This window comes from Coregonus lavaretus, assembly GCF_964263955.1.
Source record: "Coregonus lavaretus genome assembly, chromosome: 13".
NCBI lineage: Eukaryota > Metazoa > Chordata > Actinopteri > Salmoniformes > Salmonidae > Coregonus > Coregonus lavaretus.
In genome coordinates, this window is record NC_140000.1 from 43,286,389 (window position 1) to 43,298,116 (window position 11,728).

The following is an 11,728-nucleotide window of genomic DNA, read 5'->3' on the forward strand; positions in this document are numbered from 1 at the left end:
AACTTTAACAACCCTCCTCTATCCTCCTTGCATGCACACACACACACACACACTGAGACACTAATGAAACCATAGGCTTCTCTTTTTTTGTTCCTGGCTCAGTGAAAAATTATAATAAACAGAAGGATGAATATTTTATCAGCAGCTTCCTGAGTCTTCTGTCTCCGTCTCCTGTGAGTAGGACAGGCTCTGATGTGACAGATATCACATTTGGTGTGTGTGTGTGTGTGTGTGTGTGTGTGCCCTGCCAACAGCTACAGTCCACTATCTGGCAGACATGCACATGCGCACACGTACGAGTGTGTGTGACAGGTAGTGGACTGTAGCTGTTGTTGCTTGCAGGGCCCCCTTAGGGAGGGCCACTAGCTGAGACAAGTCTGTCTTTTAGCTGGGAAAGAACATGGAATGAATGGGTCATATCCATAGCTCCATTCACTGGGGATTGGACTGGACTGGTCTGAGCTAGGCTAGCCAATGCTCGGCTGGGCTGAACTAGGTTTAAAACTGGGCTGTGCTGGGCTAGAATAAACTGAGTTGGACTAGATCAGAGTTGGACTGCACTGGGCTGGGTCAGGCTGGTCTGCTCAGAGCGCTAGTATTAAAGTAAAATAGGCAACAACATGAGCTGAGCTGTCAGGGGGGATTACTTCAGCCAGGCAAGCCAGCAGGGTCTCCTCCGCTCTACCGCTCCACCAGAGAGAGAGAGAAGGAGGGAGGGGTAGAGAGAGAGCGAGCGGGAGACAGCGGGGACGAGAGAACGTGTGTTTCTGTAGTGCGAACAGGAACGAGAGAGAGCAAGGAACGAGACAGGGAGCAGAAAGCCGCCGCTTGTTGTGAAATAGAAAAAGAGGGTGAACATAAAAGGAGAGATCGGAGGAGAGAAACAAAACCTGTTCGGAGCAGAGCAGAGATGTTGGAGCTCTCGTCCGAGCTGGGCTTTGTGCAGAGTGTGTGTGTCGACGGCATATGCGGCCCCCCCTCTGCACCCCACCCCACCGCCGGATCCATGAGGGCCGACGAGCTGCTGCTGAGGTACGCACACACACACATATACACACACACACACACATATAGGTCCGAACCTTACCCATACACTCTCTCATGTGATCTCCTGTTTTAGTGTGTGTTTTGTGTTCTGGTTCAGTCTGTGTTTCTGTCATATCTCACTGCAATGTCTGTCAGTGTCTGCTCCTCTCTCTCTGCCTCTCTCTCTGCCTCTCTCTCTCTTTCCCGCTTGTTGTTCTTTTTTCGGGATCCCTCCTTTCTGTCCTGCGACTGTTCATTTGTTCAACTGTAAAATCCAATACTTGTACCTCTCTTGTGCTCTTTTCCTCTCCAACCCATCCTCCTTTTTCATGCCCCCTCTCTCTGTATGTGAGTCATGGAGGGGTAGCGGAGGGTTAGAAAAGGGTTAGTAGGGGCTCTATCCCTCTCTAGGGGCCAGGGAACAGGGCAGTGGATCAGGAGAGTGTTTATACTACTCACTGTAATCCAGAGAGGAGAGAGGGAAGGAGGAGAGGAGGGGAGGGGAGGGTGGGGCGGGGTACAGGAGAATAGAGAGAAAGAGGGTAGACTAGACTCCATATTTGGATTTTGGGTGCAAAATGTTTCTGTTTCGTTCCGCCGTCTTATTTAGCAAAAACCGACAACCTTTTCATGTTTGATCAACAGAATCTCCAACCTCTCCTTCTCTGTATATCTCTCTTTTTCCATATCTCTTATCCCTCTCTCTCTCGTTTCCGGACAATTCTTTGGGTTGTTGAAAGATGTCTGCTTTGTTTATTTGGATCTCAGTCACCCGGATAGAGAGAGCAAGGGGGGAAAAGGAGGGCGAGGGGGGAGAATGGGGCGGGTACAGAAACATCCAGCTCTAACGAGACGGACACAGACAAACAATAAGTCAGCCAGCTAGCCAGCCACTTCAGTCTGCTGTACTATCTCTCTCTCTCTCTCTCTCTCTCTCTCTCTCTCTCCTCCACATTTAATCTATCTCTCTCTCTCTCTCTCTCTCCTCCACATTTAATCTATCTCTCTCTCTCGCTCTCTCTCTCCTCCACATTTAATCTCTCTCTCTATCTCTCTCTCCTCCACATTTAATCTATCTATCTCTCTCTCTCTCGCTCTCTCTCCTCCACATTTAATATATCTCTCTCTCCTCCACATTTTATCATTACTCCCCGATTGATAGAGATTTATTTTTGCAATATACACCACATGTACCTTTTGAGAGTTAAAACATGGCTTAGCCTCATACCTATGAACACAGGACAGACATGGTAAAACAATAATAAATCACACATCACCCTTGTGTATTAATGCTTTATTATGGGACAATAAAACCAAGACAGGGATGGATGGGCCTCCTCTATAAGCCCAGTCAGCATTAAACCAAGCGCTCCCTTCTAAGTGTGCTTCTCTAAGTGTGCCTCCCTAATGGCCTATGGGGTATAAGTCTCCTTTTAGAGCCCTTGCTGTTGGTTTAGCGAGCACATTATGGCACCTCTCTCTCTCATTACCCAGGGAACAGAGAAGGTGGAGGCAATGGGCTCTAAAATAGTCCCCGGCCCCTCATGAAAATGCCCAACCACCCGCTACAGCAAAGTGAAAGGAGCACGTCAGAATCACTACGCCTATTTAATCGACGGTCCACCTTTTCAATAAGGAGAGTCAGGCTGGGTCAGTTAGAACATGGTGGTTATGAAGGTATGCTTTACACACACACACACACACACACACACACACACCTACACCTAGGTCGGTCCCCTAGCACAGTCCTGCTTTGTATACAAACCCTCTCTCTTCTCTGGATCAATAGTTGTTAGTTCATCAGTAGTCATTAGTTCCCTCAGTCTAATAAGATTATGCTTAATAAGAGCTGGCCCATCTGGAAGTAACACCCAGTATCAACACACTCTCACACACACACACACACACACACACACACACACACACACACACACACACACACCAGAGAGAGGGTGAGAGTGCATGTGTTGGAGAAAGGGAATGCATGAACTGGGGCTGTGAGCTTGTAGGTATGTGAAATGTGTGCGTTAAATGAAATATGTGTGTGTCTGCTAGTGCATCAGTGTGTGTTTGTCTGTGTGTGTATTTGTGTGTGTGCACACCTGTGTGTGTATTTGTGTGTGTGTGTGTGCGTGCGTGCACACCTGTGTGTGTGTGTGTGTGTGTGTGTGTGTGTGTGTGTGTGTGTGTGTGTGTGTGTGTGTGTGTGTGTGTGTGTGTGTGTGTGTGTGTGTGTGTGTGTGTGTGTGTGTGTGTGTGTGTGTGTGTGTGTGTGTGTGTGTGTGTGTGGTGGGTGGTTGTTATCCTCAGCCCCAGAGGATCAGTGGAGCTGCACCAGTTTCAAATGAAAATAAATGAGAGGCAGTGACCGCTACTGCCTGGGTCCTACTTTAATGAGGAAAATAGCAGAGGGGAGGGCGAGAGGTAGAGGGGGAGGCAGGATTGAGGGAGGGGTGCAGGGAGAAGGTGGTTAGGGGAGGGGGAGAGTGTGAAAGCGAGAGGGAGTGAGAGAAATAGGGCAGCGCAGATAGATTGGATGGAGATGGAGGGAGGGAGAGAGGGATGTGTAATGAATGGAGGGCCCACAGCCAGCCGGCTTTATTTTAACTCCTCTCTGTCACCGTGGCGATGGCCAATTACAGCCGGAGCGCGCTCTGTTGCACTGCAGCTGGACTGGACAGTGTTTTGGCCAGCATCTATCCCCTACACCCATACAGGAAACTGTACTACTGAATGTGTACCTATGTGGGTGTGTGTTTTTGGGGAGAGGTGTGTACAGACAGTGTTTTACATGACTCAAACCCCTCCTAGTGATTTCTGACAGTGCGCGGCTTCTTCTTCTTCCCAAAACATGCACACGTCTCTGTGTGTCCAGACCTTTATTAATAGTATTAGTCCTGTCTGGGAAATGACAACAGAAACACTAAGGGTCTTGTTAATACAGGATGGATTATACCATAGTTATCCCAGATTACTACCAACATGGGACTACAGGTCTATGGCTAACACAACACAGGACAGTCTGGCTAGCCAAACACACAGCAGTATAGCATAGCAAGGAACAGCCAAGGCCTTTACTGTGAAGTTCCATGCTGTATTGTTGTTTTGAACAGTTTATTGTGACTCAACAATGCACAGTGTTTTCTGGTATGATACAGTCCAGAAAGTTGAGGAAGTGCAGTAAGGGGACAGGGTCAAGTTAGACAGGCTACTCTTCTCTCTCGGTCTCCCAGTACAGTTTAAAGGCATGTAGACCAGACCACCAGACCCATGAGGCAGGCGCTACAGTTCAGTCATCAGGGTATGAGGGTCACCCCTCGAGTCACGTGCTATTTGCTTAACAGCCAGAGACTTGTTTGGAATGTTCTAGAAACCCCAGTGTGTGTGTGTGTGTGTGTGGTGTGTCAGACCATGTGTGTTAAACAGGTCACAGAGCATTTATTAATATAGGGAAGTAGCTTCACAGGTCGGCCTACTGTACCGTACCAACCATCAGACCAGCCAATCAGATTGAAGGCGAGGGCCTGAACACTCTAGAACACTATGTTCCAAACATGAACCAGACCAATATAGATGGCTGACAGAGAGAGCGAGGGGGGGCAGGGTCTTCTCTGTTTCCTTTGGGTCTGTGTTTGAAGAGCAGAAATACCTCTATTATTATTATTTAAGTTGGCTTACACACACACAGGACCTTATTCACACAATATGACAATGTCCTGTCTGTGAGAGTGATCCTGTTGAGGCATCATGTGTAGTATTTGAGTGGAGATAAACAGTAGCAATCAGTGTCTGTCTGTCTGTCTGTCTGTCTGTCTGTAGCTGGCCTGTAGCAGGTTCCTCCCATGTCCACTTAGGCTCAGTCACAGCTGCTTGCTCTCCTGCTTTATTCATGAGCTCACATTAAATATTCACGTGTAAAAAACAGACACTCATCACGAGTGGAGCACGGCGCTACCCACAATCCTTTGGGTGAGAGAAAGAAGCAGAGCAGGAAGCTTCAGAGGAAGCATGACGATGATTATTTTGGGAGTGTCTCACTTTGATGATGTAACGGTAGTGATTATTCTCTCTTATGGAGGTGTTTTGAACTGTCTGAACTCCTGCTGCCAGGCAAGTTAGAGAGGTTGGTTCAGAGCTATGTTAGTCCTGCGTGGTGTGTTCTCCATTTCTTTCTCTCTCTCTCGCTCTCTCTCACTCTGTCTTACATGAAGTGATCGATCTGTGTTGTTGGGCAGCTGTACCCCAGCCTGAGGAGAGAGAGAGAGTTAGGAGAGAAGGGTTGGGGAGAGAGAGAGGAAGGGAGACCTTGCCCTGAGCAGGCGCTCAAAGAACACACAACCCCAATCAAAATCATATCAAATGTATTCATCACGTACACGGTTTACAGCTAACCAAACAATCAGACCTAGCTTGCTATTATGAAAATCAAATTAAACAATACCAATACTGTTTTCAATTCGACTGTTGCTTTCAAAAGCAGCTCAAACAAAACATGTAAACATGTAAAAATGAACTATACCATTCAATTCTACCGTGCAAATATACCGTGCGTTATAGGAAAATAATGCACGCTCTAGAATGCCCTTCAAGACAATCAGAAAGGAGTATTCAACAATGCCATGGTAAAACAGACTGTATACCACGGGTTTGACCAAAACATTTTCTTACTGTTTTAATTACATTGGTAACCAGTTTATAATAGCAATAAGGCACCTCTGGGGTTTGTGGTATATGGCCAATATACTGTCCCATGGCTAATGGCTGTATCCAGGCACTCCATGTTTCGTTGTGCATAAGAACAGCCCTTAGCTGTAGTATATTGGCCATATACCACACCTCCTCTGGCCTTATTGATGAAATATAAAGTGGGTAGTGGAATCAATAGTATATAATAGAACAGCAGCGTTGACAGTGAGTGTGTGTATGAGTTCTGAGTGTGTGTGTGTCCTTGTGTGTGTCTTTATGGGTGTTCGTTTGTATGTAAGGGTTGGATGTGTGGGTGTGTTGGTAGTCAATAATTTCACCTTTGACTTTTTGTCCCACTTTCCTTTGAGTAAGACACGGTTTTATGACAACAGAGAATGAGAAGGAGAAAACATGGAAAAAGAGCACAAGGTGAGACACTTCAATAAAAGGTGGTTAGCTGCTCCTGCAGAGAACATGGCAATTCTATCGACAATTAAACATTTCATAGTCTGTGATAATTGTGGATATTATTACATCGTTGACTCCTAACAGGCAGTTGAACACTTATTCGTTTAGGTTTCTGTAAAGGCCCTAAATAGTGAGGTCATAGGTCACGGCCTGCTCACCACAGGGCATCAGAGAGAGTGTCATACTGTTACATTACAGACAAAGGGTCACAACACACACACACACACACATACACATGCAGTGAGGGAAAAAAGTATTTGATCCCCTGCTGATTTTGTACGTTTGCCCACTGACAAAGACATGATCCGTCTATCATTTTAATGGTAGGTTTATTTGAACAGTGAGAGACAGAATAACAACAACAAAAATCCAGAAAAATGCATGTCAAAAATGTTATAAATTGATTTGCATTTTAATGAGGGAAATAAGTATTTGACCCCTCTGCAAAACATGACTTAGTACTTGGTGGCAAAACCCTTGTTGGCAATCACAGAGGTCAGACGTTTCTTGTAGTTGGCCACCAGGTTTGCACACATCTCAGGAGGGATTTTGTTCCACTCCTCTTTGCAGATCTTCCCTAAGTCATTAAGGTTTCGTTGCTGACGTTTGGCAACTCGAACCTTCAGCTCCCTCCACAGATTTTCTATGGGATTACGGTCTGGAAACTGGCTAGGCCACTCCCGGACCTTAATGTGCTTCTTCTTGAGCCACTCCTTTGTTGCCTTGGCCGTGTGTTTTGGGTCATTGTCATGCTGGAATACCTATCCACGACCCATTTTCAATGCCCTGGCTGAGGGAAGGAGATTATCACCCAAGATTTGATGGTACATGGCACCGTCCATCGTCCCTTTGATGCGGTGAAGTTGTCCTGTCCCCTTAGCAGAAAAACACCCCCAAAGCATAATGTTTCCACCTCAATGTTTGACAGTGGGGATGGTGTTCTTGGGGTCATAGGCAGCATTCCTCCTCCTCCAAACACGGCGAGTTGAGTTGATGCCAAAGAGCTCGATTTTGGTCTCATCTGACCACAACACTTTCACCCAGTTCTCCTCTGAATCATTCAGATGTTCATTGGCAAACTTCAGACGGCCCTGTATATGTGCTTTCTTGAGCAGGGGGACCTTGCGGGCGCTGCAGGATTTCAGTCCTTCACGGTGTAGTGTGTTACCAATTGTTTTCTTGGTGACTATGGTCCCAGCTGCCTTGAGATCATTGACAAGATCCTCCCGTGTAGTTCTGGGCAGATTCCTCACCGTTCTCATGTTCATTGCAACTCCACGAGGTGAAATCTTGCATGGAGCCCCAGGCCGAGGGAGATTGACAGTTCTTTTGTGTTTCTTCAATTTGCGAATAATCGCACCAACTGTTGTCACCTTCTCACCAAGCTGCTTGGCGATGGTCTTGTAGCCCATTCCAGCCTTGTGTAGGTCTACAATCTTGTCCCTGACATCCTTGGAGAGGTCTTTGGTCTTGGCCATGGTGGAGAGTTTGGAATCTGATTGATTGATTGCTTCTGTGGACAGGTGTCTTTTATACAGGTAACAAGCTGAGATTAGGAGCACTCCCTTTAAGAGTGTGCTCCTAATCTCAGCCCGTTACCTGTATAAAAGACACCTGGGAGCCAGAAATCTTTCTGATTGAGAGGGGGTCAAATACTTATTTCCCTCATTAAAATGCAAATCAATTTATAAAATTTTTGACATGCGTTTTTCTGGATTTTCTTGTTGTTATTCTGTCTCTCACTGTTCAAATAAACCTACCATTAAAATTATAGACTGATCATTTCTTTGTCAGTGGGCAAACGTACAAAATCACCAGGGGATCAAATACTTTTTTCCCTCACTGTACATACACGAACATACACACAAACTCATGTGACCCCTCATTTAACCTGGAGCTGCTATATCTCCGCAGTGTCCTTACTTGTGGGAGATTACCTGTGTCTTTCGCTGACACTGTTCCTGAATCAGGGTTTAGGAGGGAGTATGAGAGTATTAGGCTCTGTCTTGTCTCTGATACTGTTCCTTGATCATGGTTTAAGGAATAAGTGTGAGTTTAATAAACTTGCTCGTTGTGTTTTCTAAAGCAGTATATTCATTTAATGTGAATATTGGTTTGTTAACACTATGTTCATGTGCTGTGTTACAGGGAAGAACACATTATGTTAAACTAACTTCATTACAGAAAAGGAGGTATGACTGCAAAATGTGTGTGAGAGTGTGTGTGAATGCCAATGTGGTTGGTGAAGTCTTCCGTGCACCTGTTTCTCTTAGACTAGCACTGGCATCTCAGCTGTGGACGTGAAAAAGCATCTGATTTAGCAGTCACTTCTTCTAAACCTGTAAAGGGACTATTTCTAAGTGAGCGGTCGAAATGTACACAATTGTTACCCGGAGGAAAACGGAGGAGGGTCATGCTTTTTCAATTTCAATCAGGTGGAGGGTTAAGTATATTTTTTATTTAATCCAGGGGAGGGCCATGTAATTTGTAATCGATTAAATGTCATATTGCTGTGTTTGAGAATGAGTTTCTTATTATATCTCAATGTGTGCCTGATGCTGCCCCTCATCCATGTTTCTCTGCTGGGGGGTACGCAATATCAAGTGTGCCTATTGTGGTCTCAATCAAATGATCCATAGCCTATACTATAGGCAACACGCAGATTCCTATCCAGTTAATTTCATCCACACCCATACTATTGACTCATCCGTTAATGAACCATAAATACCATGGGCATTACATTTTTTACATTTTAGTCATTTAGCAGACGCTCTATCCAGAGCGACATACAGGAGCAATTAGGGTTAAGTGCCTTTCTCATCTAGTCGGCTCAGGGATTCGAACCAGTGACCTTTCGGCTACTGGCCCTATGCTCTTAATCGCTAGGCTACCTGACGCCCTAGTTGCATTAAACAATATAATTTGTATGGCCCATGTTAAGTGCCAACATTATTGAGTGAAGAGAAATATAAAATGTGGTTTTCTTGAGTGTGCTTGGCCACGTCTCCTCGCGCATTCGATCATATAAATCGATTACAGCTGGGCCATGGAGTTGTTAACGCCTCATGGAAAAGAGGTCACCAAACCGAAGCATTCTTTCGGGCAGAAAATATCGGGTTATGTTGTTTAGCCTCCTACAATTCAATATTGCATTGGCGCACATTTGAGGCTTTTATTACTGCACTTATTAGGCTATCATTCGTTTTGTGGTATGATGACCACAATTAAATTACCGTGAAGAATAGCCACTGACTGCTAATGTTCCCATATGCACGGGAATAACCGGTATAATGGTATCTACCAGATAACGGTATCTAATGGTTAAAGATTAGCTGCAGCGCGGGGCCGCCACGCCTCCCGACTCGACACCTGCATTCCACAGCCCGACAGTTGCCTGAACAGAGCGGGATTTTCAGACCAGATTAGATGAGAAGGAAAAAAAACGAATGTGGGTGAAGAAGAGAATGTGACAACTGCCGAGTGTGTGGCTACTGCCTTGGGGAGGCCCTGGCACTTGCACCTGTCCCTCTCCGTCTCCGAGGAAAGTCGCAGTTGTCGAACTGGGAGAGCTGAGAGAGCAGAGCGACGCACTTTATATTTGTCTGGCAGAGCAGAGAGGAGAGCACGGAGAGCGGCGGATCCTCAGCCTGTACACGGAGGGACACAGAGCCAGGGCAACATGACTTCATCCTACAATCTGGATTTCCTGCCCGATATGATGGTGGAGAGCCGCTTGCTGGTTCCGGGCGATAGAATGTGAGTCATTTGCCTGTTCTCCTCCCGGTTGCCGACTCTCCCTTTTCGAATATGGTTGTGGTTATGAAAAACAGCTGTCCAATGTGGAAATGTTTGCGCTTGTGTTTAGGGACACTGGAATTGGGTCAGAATTACGCTATTCGCTGGTGTTAGTTTGTGTTTGTGGGGGCATTTGTTATCGATGGAGACGTTGATTAAAACGAGACAGCTGCGAGACCGACAGTAAAGCACAAGATAATACTGTCTAATAGACAGACAGGGCAATGATGAATGAACGGCATTATGAGGATTATAATGATATCCTGGTGAATAACGGCGTCTTTAAAACGGTCCTTTATCAGCTGTCGTCAAATTGTTGTTCATGTAGCCTATCTAGTGTATCTCCTCGCCTGCTGCTGCTATCGACTACATGCACGGAATAACGGGGGAACTTCTTTGATATTTGCGGCAGCCGCCCATTAAAATGTCACAGGGTCTCGCTCGGGTAGGCTAAGCGGTGGGGAGCGGGGTTGCTTGGACAGGGTGAGTGCACATGTTGCGGGACAGAGTGGCTCCTATTCCCCCTCTGATCATCCCTAAATACAGTGGTGTGTGTCAGATGCTGGTGATTTAACTCGCATGCCACACCTCTGCTGTCTTGTGCATTGTTTTGTCATTCTCCACATCTTTGTTTGCAAATATGAGAATAATTAATTTATGGACTAGCTCTATGCTACTTCTATGTGAAAGGGAATATTGACAGCAGCTTTGCACTGCATACTGTGTATTTTATTGCATGGCATGAATGCATAGTGGAATAGATCAGAGCATAGGTGAAATTGTGGGGACATGCCCCCCCCAATATTTAGAAGAGGTAGATTGCATATGAACATGCCATAAGCAATGGCAAAATGGGTATAATTGCAGGAAATTAGCTTTAACGGTCGACTTTGGCCGCAAAAAACGGTCCAACTCCTCCTCTTTCCCAATTTTCAAACAGAAATGGGATGTGCCTTTGGTTCATGGATGTGTCATTCTGGTCATGCGCACCCGTGACCGACTAACTAGTTTGTTAGCTAAGCTAGCCACTTGTAGCTAGCCAGTAACCCCTCCAGTATGCATTGACTTCATTTCACAGGATTTGTTTTTGGAAGGAAGCTGTAGAGATCAGTAACCCCCCCCCACCCCCCCCAAAAAAGCATTAAAAGAATAGCATTATAAAACTGCACATTTTCTCTCTGCCTCATGGCTCATGGCTAAATGTATTAAAATGCAGGAAGTTAGCTGTTTTGCCCCTCCACTTATCCTTCCACTTATACTGTGTTTTCAAAATGCCTCTCCATATACCCCTCAAGAGAGGCATAACAAGTTATGTCAAACTGTGTAGAATTGCAGGAAATGCGTTTTTAAAATGTCCCCCAAAAAAACCTGGGGGATAAAACACACAAGGTTATTCAAACCATATCGGAATGCGGAGTGACTAACAACTCCCTGCTTGCTCAAATTCGATTTGGGGTCTGCGGCACGAGTTCTGCTATAAGAGAGACAGAAATCAGATTATACCATGTGCACAACAAGATACTTAATTCACTTAAGTCCAGAATTCCTAGAACGGGGACAAATGGAGGTTTTCAGGCTGACATAATGATTGCCGTCTGTTATTCCGTGCGCACAGCTGACCCGCGCTCCCCGTGCCTGTCCCATTTACGAGCCGTTTCCCTCCACTGACTTGTCCATTATAGTCAGATTTGTGTGATCACACCGCCCTCTCATTTATCAGTGTCCATGCCTTTATGCACGCCCCCTGCTCTCA

General features: G+C 45.7%; 1 protein-coding gene across 1 annotated transcript in view; it reads left to right on the forward strand.

The window, feature by feature from the left end:
* The first annotated feature begins 940 nt into the window (after nucleotides 1-940).
* The window catches only part of LOC311140312 (CUGBP Elav-like family member 2), a 102,632-nt gene continuing 91,844 nt past the window's right edge, over nucleotides 941-11,728 (forward strand). The window contains exon 1 of the mRNA XM_084175318.1: nucleotides 941-1,032. Within this exon, the coding sequence (XP_084031444.1) occupies nucleotides 1,007-1,032 (26 nt within the window). The 5' untranslated portion in view covers nucleotides 941-1,006. The remainder of the gene's footprint in view (nucleotides 1,033-11,728) is intronic.